Consider the following 9796-nt stretch of genomic DNA (forward strand, 5'->3'; position numbering starts at 1 on the left):
CTTGCATTCCGGAGGACTCAATTATTTTGTGTTCTTAGTTTTTGTTTTATTAGGATGTTGCGGGGTCTGTCCCAACATCCATCTCAGTATTTTAGAGGCTTCATAGACAGACAGTCAGTCAGTTAGTTTTGAGTCTCTCATCTATATATATATGTAAATATTCTATTTTGAGATTCGAGTTGCCTTTATGGCCATATTTTATAAGTTAAGTTGTTTTGTAATATTGCATTGCATTGAGTTATTCTGTTGAGGTTTTCGCTGAGTTAAGAAAGCCAGGCCAAGGGTTCGCTTGGGGCCAGAAATGGTCTCCGGGTGCCGGTCCCGCCCAGGGTGTAGGCTCGGGGCGTGACAACTATATAAGTAAATATACACCATAAACGAATATATGATCTATTAAAATTGAGCAAATATTTATTCTATAATAAATATTATTTCTTAACACATGGTTAATAGTATATATCCCAACATTAATATGGTGGGTAATAGAGTTATTGTTTTGTTTCATTTTGTAATAGAGTTGTTACAAGGGGAAGGAAGAGTTTAATTTCTTGATTGCAAGGGTTTATAATCTGAATCTTAGCTCTTTGTTTAGTGAATAGTTGTTGGTGAAATCACATATCGTAATTCTCTCCTCCCTTGAACAAGGAGATTTCCATATAAACATCCTTGTTATTACTTCAAGTATATTTTTTTTCTGTATTGTTTTTAATATTGTCAAGCGACCTGATCCCATACGTAACTTGTGGTAAATTCATACAACTTTTTTTTTCTCCGAAAATTCATACAACTTATCACATAAAATTTTAGTTAATGATAAATTCAACTCTTAAATCAGCCCATAACCACCATGTTCATGTGCGAAAATTGACAAATAGATTGGGAAAAAAAACGAGAAACAAGGCAATAAATGAAATTAATTAGTGACACTAAAGCAGGCCAAAGTGTCACATGCCAGCAAAATGACACTTTTATTCCTATATAACACCTGGAGTTTTTTTAATTTTATTTTATATTCTTTTAAATGAGCTAATTAATTGGGTGTTTGAAGTAGTCATTTATACCCTATGCATATATATAACCCAACAAAAAAGGTCCATCCAGCACATGCATTATTGCAACTTCCTACAGCTAAACATCTAGTTGACTTAGCACACTCACATTTACTACTATTATTGGTGCAATTAATATATTGTCCTCTTTTATTAATTCCAAATGTGCATACGGCAATTTCATCTAAAAACTTAAAAAATAAAATGTAAAGAGAAATATTAATTGTTTAATTATATTATGTCTTGACATGTCCTTCATAAGAGGACCTAATTGTTTTTCATGAGTCAAATAGGCGAAAATATATTTTTGCTTCTTAGGTGTCGGTAAGATTTGAATGCATAACCTATTGTCTGCTCTGATTCCATATTTAAACATGTGACGATATTATCTAAAAATTTAAACCGTTACAAAGAACATACTAGTGTAGATAATAATAGGTCATTGATATATTATTTTCCAATACTAGGAACCATAATTGTGGAGGTGAAGAATGTTAATAGGAGATATTACACTAGCATCACCATACAAGAACTTTTTTGCTATTATAACATTAGCAGCTTCTGTTGGATGATAAGCATCCCAAAACACATATTTTCCTCTATCATTACACATCACAGAGCTTGTGTTAGCATCTTTTCCCTTGTGGCAAACAAATGGTGGAAAGTATCCTCCACAACATGGTGCATCAGCATTCTCAAATCCTATAAATTTCACAAAACACAATATTGTTAATAAATTAAATGATCATAAAGTCAGATTCAGAATTTGAAGTATATGATAAAAATTGAATTCCTTGTTCAAATATATGATTTGGGCAAAAGTTATTAGATTCACGTGAATCCAATACTTTAAGGCTATATTTGACTTTGGTCACCAATACCATCACTACAACTAGTTAATGGTGTTGAAGTGTCTGACCAACTTTTAAATGAGTCGATCATACTTCAAAAATGTTAATGGAGCAGGTAACATGTTATGAGTTCAAGTCTCATTGCATAATAGATCGACCTGAATATCATGAGTTGTCAAGTAATAAAACCTGTTGTTGATACCTTCTTCTCGATTCCTTTTATCATCCGTTATAATGAATTTGAAGTATATGATAAAAATTGGATTCCCAGTTCAAATATATGATTTGGGCAAAAGTTATTAGATTCACGTGATGAATCAGTACATTAAGGCTAGGTTTGACTTTGGTCACATCACTACAACTAGTTAATGATGTGGAAGAGTCTTGACCAACTTTTAGATGAGTCAATCATACTTCAACATGTTAATAGGGCAAGTAACACGTTATCATGAATTTACACATGTCACACGTCATATTGAAAAACATAAATTTTTAAACAAAGAGTACGTATATATGTATTCGTCAACATTATAACATTACAAAATGAGATGGTTACACAGCTCAACGAAGGAAAGACGTACCGTGTTGTTTATGATTTAGTATGATCTCTCTAAAAACATCATAGGAATTAGCATATATGAAGATGGCTTTAGGTTTGATATATTTGTTCAATCTATGTAGCTCCACCTTGAGTTTCTTATTGTAATTTCTGATTAATGTGTTTACCTCCACAGAGCATTTACCCTTTGATATTAATCCAATGGCACGCATAAATGGAATGCACCCAAGAGGTCCAACTCCAACTACTACAAATTTTCGAGCCCCTAATTTATGCAGTCTCTATAAAAATAATTAAAAAAAAATAAAGAGGTTAGAAAATTAGCTAAAACACTTATTCAAAGATGAGATTTAAAATATTTGTGTAATTTTTTTTAAGAGACTTAAAACTTATTAGAGGTAAAAAGTGAAGTTTGAGGGGTAACATTTGTGTGGGTGTGAAAACTTGTTATTGGAGGCCAAAAAGAGTGAAAAGTTTAAGTTAAATTGCTCCCCCTCTCATTTTACGTGAAGGTATTAACATTTGAAAGTCAAACTTATCGAACTTTTTTGAAAAATATATATGTAAATTTTATTATACAAAATATGAAGAATTTATACTCTAATTTATATGTAAAATCATGTATTTTGACTCTCTGGATGGGTAGTATTGTTTTTGCATTGGACTTGAAAAAAGAAAATGTTACTCATAAATTGGAAAGAGGAAATGTAATATCTTTTTATTTGTTTTATTTTTCCCATTTGACAACTCATTCACTATAATTTTTCACATGACAGATTTAAAAATTATAAGATTAAAAGGCATTTCTATAAATTCTAAAGCCTTCATTAATTTCAAAAATTTCGTATCAAGTCATAATCAGATAAATAAATTGAAATAGACGAAATACCTGAAGGTTCATAGTCAAGTTAGAAATTAGGAAGTCTTGGAATGTTGTTGGAGAAACCTTTTCATTACTTACAAAAGGGATAGATGGTTGGAAATAGTTTATAACATCATTAGACCCAATTGTTATAGAAAACATTGCTTTCTTTATGAATCTCTTTGCATTTTCCTCTCCCATTGAATTCACAATGTATTTTCTGCTTTCCTCAAAATTGCTGATCTGTTCCCTTAATGGCACTCTCCCTATCTGCAACATATGTCATCTATCAGAATTTTAAAATATTTTACCTGCTATAACACGTTAAAATAAAGAAAAATAACTTTATTAGATATACATTCATACCATATATACTAATTCTGGAAAAACTATGTATCTTACCGCTAATTAAGAATTTACTACCATAAATTGAGCAAGATACACCTAGTTATATGTATTTTTGCTAATACACTAAAATTGAGAGAGAGACGAGCGAGATAGGAAAGGAGATAGTCATGTATCAGAGATACATGTTAATCACACTAGCTATAGATGATACATGTATCTGTATGTATTTGGTGTGAATGGAACGTATTTGGGATACCAGATACATAGGAGAGTGGCGAGCGACATGAGAAGGAGTCCACTTGAATATAGTGTATCTAGAACAAATTACACCTAATTTTGACTTATTCATATATATATATATATCTCAAGATATCTGGACGCACCAAAATCTGGTAAGATTTGTTTCGTGATATTGCAAACTAGGATGCATTTAAGTAATTAGCTCTTAAACTAGTAAAATTTATGTAAGTTTCCCTTAAGTAAAAATACAAATTATAGTCAGTGTCGGATTATCAGTGTATGTAAGTTAAATCTTATACGAGAAAAAAAAAGATGGTACTAACAAAAAGAGTTCCGGTTGCATCCAAAATTCCTGAAGAACCTGAAGCATAATTAATTCCAATATTTGTTGCATTTGACTCCACATTTGGTGCTAAATATGGTGGAGGAAATGAATTATCTCCAAGAGCTTCACCTGCATGAGAAAAAAAAAAAAAGTTTGTTTAGTGACCAACAAGGTACCTAGCTAATTGTCACACCCTTTTAGCTAAAACAATCAAATAACTTTACAAAAAATAATTAATAATACTCCCTCTCTTCAAATTACAAAGGCACAATTTCCTTTTTAGTAAAAAAATAATAATAATTTAATTTTACAATTCTCATTTTGTCGTTAGTCAGATGATTTAGTCACATAAAATTTCTTTAACTCCATGCACAAATCCTTAGTGTCAGATAAATTGGAACGAGGGAAATAGGTTTTAAGCTATATACACTAACATGTAATAGCAGGTTAGTATCTACTTTGATCAAGTTATAACCATGAAATGATGCTTATCATAGAAATTTACTTGTGATTACCTTATAAGTGACTTGATTTCACAATACTTTTTACGTTATCATCAGTACATAGAACTTAAACTCAGAAACATGAATCAAGTCGTAAAATTACCAACGATATCGGAAATGGTGAGACCATTGGTGAATCTTCCAGTAGGGTGGCCATGAGAAGGTTTAAAATCTATGCCATATGGAGGAGAATCAGCTTTAGAGAGGGTAAACAAGAAGTTGTTATTGCCAGAATCAACCAAAGAATCTCCAAACACAAATGTAGCAGTTGAAGTAGATGAACAAAAGGGCAATACATAAAACATTTGGAAAATGAATATTATTAGTATTGTCATAGTGAAAGTTGCAAGATTATGAAGGATGTACATTATTTCTATATATGTTATTATTACTATTATAACAAGAACTGTATGGTATAGTTAAATATCAACAAGTATATATATGTAGTAATTTTGATGTGGATATGAAATGGTAAATGTCAGGCACTTTGCATGAGTTGCTAAAATTAATAAATTGTACTAGGTACCTTGGAAATGGTCATTGTAGTAATCTTTTGAAATTGATACTATGTATTTTTAAATATACATATATCTAACGTCATATCATGTGAAGATATTTGAAATGGTCATTTTTATGAACTTTCTTACTGAGGTCCAATAATTTTGTACATGTATGTGAAGGAAATATTCTTCCAATTCCTGAGGTTGCAACATGTCAAATATTTAGTGAATTTTTTAATACGTTTATAGGAGAGAGGAGTATATTTTAAATAAAATAAGAATAGTTAGGTGATATATGGTCCTAAAAGAAATAAAAGTGATATTATAGCGCAAATTCTCAAATATGGTGACTATCTAAGAAATTTACTCGAATAACTAATATGTGCACACTAGTCTGGTTAATCTAGTTTCGAGCCTAATAAGATCTATAAAAGAGAGGAGCACTTCTTATCAAGAACTTCTGTAATTTCATGTCTAAAACTTGAGACGCTTTATTAAAGATTGAAAAGTACCATCCATTCGACCGCACACCAATTGATGATTAGTGGACAATCTTCAAAGGTGCATCTGTGCAAATTCATATTTAATCGAATTTTAATGTGGATATTGAATATCGAACGGAGAAAAAAGGTGCATCAACTCCCCATGTTGCATTCATAATCAGATACTATTGACAGAGTAATAAAATTAAATATTTACGTTACCCACCTTCTTTGGTTATCTTAATTCCGTGTATCAATTCATTGTATTTAATTTATATTCACAAAGTAATAAATATTTATATTTATATTGGATGGAAAAAGACATTTTTAACAAAACTTTCCAAATACTTTGATTTTACTTTTTCCAAATACTTTGATAGAATAATAATTATTTTATAAATAAAAAATGACACTGTTGTGACGGCGGTAAAGTTGTTCTCAGTAAACGATTAGGATTGTGATGGAGTGGTAAGTATTGTCACATTCCGAGCCTACACCCTGGATGTGGCTGGCACTCGAAGACCATTGCTGGCCTCAAGCGAACTCTTGGCTTGGCTTACTAACTCAGCGGAAGACTTAACTCATCAAATACACATTTATGAAGTAACTAGAATGTTATAAAGGAACATTCAACTAGCCATTAAGGCAAACTCAAGTCTTTAACATATGAAATGAAAAGTAAAGACAACTGAATTAACTAACTAACTGTCTGACTATCTATGAAACCTCTAAACAACTAAGATGGATGTCGGGACAGGCCCACGACATCCTAATGAACTAATACTAAAACTGAAAGAAATGTAAAGGAGTCCTCTGGAATGGAAAGAGGCTCACCAACAGACTCTGAATTGCTCACTGGATCAACGAATGCGCCGGATGCCAATCCTAGTTACCTGTGTCTGCATCATAATACGATGCAGGCCAACTGGCATCAGTACATTGAATGTACGAGTATGCGAGTTGGAATGCTAAAACAACATAGGCTCGAAAGAAATTATGAAAGAAACACTTACATTGGCTCTTATCAACTCCTGAATACTTAAATAAACTCATTTCATTATAAAGCAATTTAAAACAAGTGCAATATAAAGAAAAACTGTTGAAAACATGCTGTCAATTCATAATCATAATATCAAAAAAAGACAAACCATGCTTCCTCTCAAAGTCTACTTGTGCAATGCATGAATGAAGTCTTATACCCCCATTCACACTAAGCAGAACCCCTTGAGGAACCATGCTACTACTGTTGTGGGAGTTTCTCTAACCGACAACCATCACTTAAGAACTATAGTGATGATACATCGCTTTACCTCACGCTGCCGAGGCCCATCATATACCTTGCCGTGACATAGGAAGCTAACTCACTAAGTGGATACACTAGTCTATGCGAAAAAGATTCATCTAAAGAGTATGACCCTTTTCTACCCATGATGGCTACATGGTTTATGGAGACTTGAGTTAATGTGAACTCGCATCCCCATATCGGTGCTTAATACTACTCCCAAAAATATAATATTAGCTCTTATGTTTAAAAACATACTTCTTCTGTGATTTGAGATTAGTGCTCAAAACTTAGCTCAAAGGCTATCTTGGAAATCAAAGTTTCCCCTCTTTCTTAATTATGAAAAGCATTTACTCTTTTCTGAAAACTAGCCCGAAGGCTCTTTGGAAATCGAGGTTTCCTTTCTTGTTTAAATGTGAAAACATTTTAAACTCTCTGGGAATACATAGTCCCCATATATATTTGAAGAAATGAACTTCAAACTTTACTCTTTACTGAACTCAAAACTTAAGTCTTAAAATAAAGTTAAAACGTTTGTAAAAGACTTATGAAAACTTGAAATGAACTTCTCTTACTTGACTCTTGACTTCTCTTGACTTTGATCTTAACTGCTCTCGACTTGACCCTTAACTGATCCTTGAATTGAATTATGGATTCAAGGATTAAGATTTGTAATTGGAAGGATCTCATGTTGTTTAGGAATGATTTTAAATAGCTAAACATGAGAAAAGACCGAAAATCAATATTTGAAGGTGGGTCTGCGACGCGGAGAGGCTTTTAAATTTTGGTTTTGAAAATAACTTTTGAGGCAGAACACCTCATGTCAGCTTCGCGACGTGGGGCAGAATTTTTCAATTCTGGGAACAGGTCGCGCGACGCATTTCCACACTCAAATTTCGTCTGACGAAATTTCTTCTTCGTCTTCCAGCCCCAAATCACCCAACCTCGATTCTTTTTCTCAAATTACCTTTAGATACAGATACCCAACAAATGTACCTAAGAACCTAACTCGAAACGACTCTATAATGCAACGTAACAAACTCAAAAACTTCTCAATTCATCCCAATTCAAGAACAACATTCAAATTCAAGAATTCATGTCAAGAACATCAACTTTCAAACTCTTTTAGGACAAATTTCGTTGAACTAAACATGTTTGGCGCGTGGGTGAATGAACCCAACGCTATGAGAGACTCACATACCTTGTAGGGATCACCCCCGACGAAATCAACAAGCTAATCCCTACTAATTGATGAATCTTTGCTTCTTATCCTCTTTTTTCCTCTTCTTTTCTCTTCTCTGAAAAACCCTAACTCTTTTGTGAAAGCGTAAACTGAACCAAATCAATTTAGACCCTAATTCATTCATTAAAAATGAATTAAACCAATTGGGTATGGAAAAGAGCAAAATACCCTTTTAAAATCCGGGTTGGACATTTCCTTATTCGAACAACCCAACTTCCAAAGGGCATAACTCACTCATACAAACTCGGAATCACGCAAACTCGGAGGCATTGGAAAGATCATTCCAACAGTTTTCCAACCATATCTGGAATTACACCTAACTCATCCTGACCTAAGAGTTATGGTCGTTTGAATTTGACCAAAAACTCACTTTTCCTAACTTAACTAAATTTCCAGGTTTTAATTCTTTCCAAAAAAATGACTATTTCCAATTATAAGTCTCTTCTTAGTTATTTCAAATTGCGAGATGTTACATTATTTTTTTATATAAAAAAAAAAAGCAAATGCATACCGCAAGACAGTGGTCTAGTGATTTTTTATTAATAATAAACATAAAAAAAAATCTCAATAGGAATAAGTATAAGCAAGTGAGTGGTAATTAAGTACTTCTTCACCTTTAATTAGAGTCTTGAATTCGAGTCTCCTGAGAGCACTTTACACTCAATGTGAGACTTTCTGACGTGAATTTAAATATAATCGGATTCCAATATTAGTACGGACACCGGATGAAAAAAAAAAGTTGCTTTCAGTAGCCAAACAAATTGTCTGCTAGCTACCTGCCATTAATAAAGGTAGAATTTGGTGAGATCCAGTAATTACCTAAAACTCTCTCTCTAACGCAAAAGGCAAAAAGCAATAAATACTAAACAGGACCCCTTCACATTCAACAATTCCTTCTTCACCACAAGAAATAAGTTAGCAAATTTTAATTTTGTGAACAATTAATTAAAGAGCAAGACGGCCTATTTTCTCCCAATATTTACTTTCATACAAATGTAGCTATAAGTGTTATCGTTACAAGTTTTAAAATTCTGTCTTTTTTAAATTACGTATTAAGTTAAATAAAATCACATAAAATAAATCGAAGGAAGTATTATCTAAGAAAGAAATAGAAATAGTATATATTAAGCTCTCGGTCCAACAATAGTTTTCCACTATTAACTTTGCACACTTCTTAAAAAATTATAAATAGAAAAATAATTTTACTATATCACCCTTTGAATATACTTCCTCCGTTCACTTTTACTTTTCACTTATTCAGAGGCGGAACCACCCTATAGGGTGGGGGTGCACGTGCACCCGTTAACTTCGGAAAACATTATGGGTGTGTTTGGTATGAAGGAAAATGTTTTCCTGGAAAACAAGTTGATTTTTGACTTATTTTCTCATGTTTGGTTAGTGAGTAGAAAATATTTTCCGGAAAAGATTTTTAGTGTTTTGACTTATGAATGAAATTTCTTTTTGAGAAATATCTTTTATTTTAACTAGAGTAGAAAATAATTTTTGAAATTGAAAATATTTTTTAAAAACAAACTTAAAATTTTTTTGGGGG

General features: G+C 32.2%; 2 protein-coding genes across 4 annotated transcripts in view; one reads left to right on the plus strand and one right to left on the minus strand.

Moving 5' to 3' along the window:
• LOC125842141 (serine/threonine-protein kinase BLUS1-like) overlaps positions 1 to 9796 on the plus strand; it is a 287074-nt gene that overhangs the window by 193715 nt on the left and 83563 nt on the right. The gene's annotated exons all lie outside the window — the stretch shown is intronic.
• LOC125841766 (GDSL esterase/lipase At5g41890) lies at positions 1491 to 5756 on the minus strand. The gene is made up of 6 exons (XM_049520934.1): positions 5750 to 5756; positions 4841 to 5143; positions 4233 to 4363; positions 3349 to 3591; positions 2482 to 2740; positions 1491 to 1751 (listed from the first exon to the last, which is right to left on the minus strand). Exons 1-6 carry the CDS (start codon positions 5754 to 5756, stop codon positions 1513 to 1515), a joined length of 1182 nt encoding a protein of 393 aa, XP_049376891.1. The 3' UTR covers positions 1491 to 1512.

This window comes from Solanum stenotomum, chromosome 10, assembly GCF_019186545.1.
Source record: "Solanum stenotomum isolate F172 chromosome 10, ASM1918654v1, whole genome shotgun sequence".
NCBI lineage: Eukaryota > Viridiplantae > Streptophyta > Magnoliopsida > Solanales > Solanaceae > Solanum > Solanum stenotomum.

Coding starts and splice junctions, on each gene's coding strand:
- LOC125841766 (XM_049520934.1), bottom strand. Junction 4,364..4,840: donor CACCATTTCCGATATCGTTG/GTAATTTTACGA, acceptor TTTCTCATGCAG/GTGAAGCTCTTGGAGATAAT. Junction 2,741..3,348: donor ACTTGACTATGAACCTTCAG/GTATTTCGTCTA, acceptor TTATTTTTATAG/AGACTGCATAAATTAGGGGC.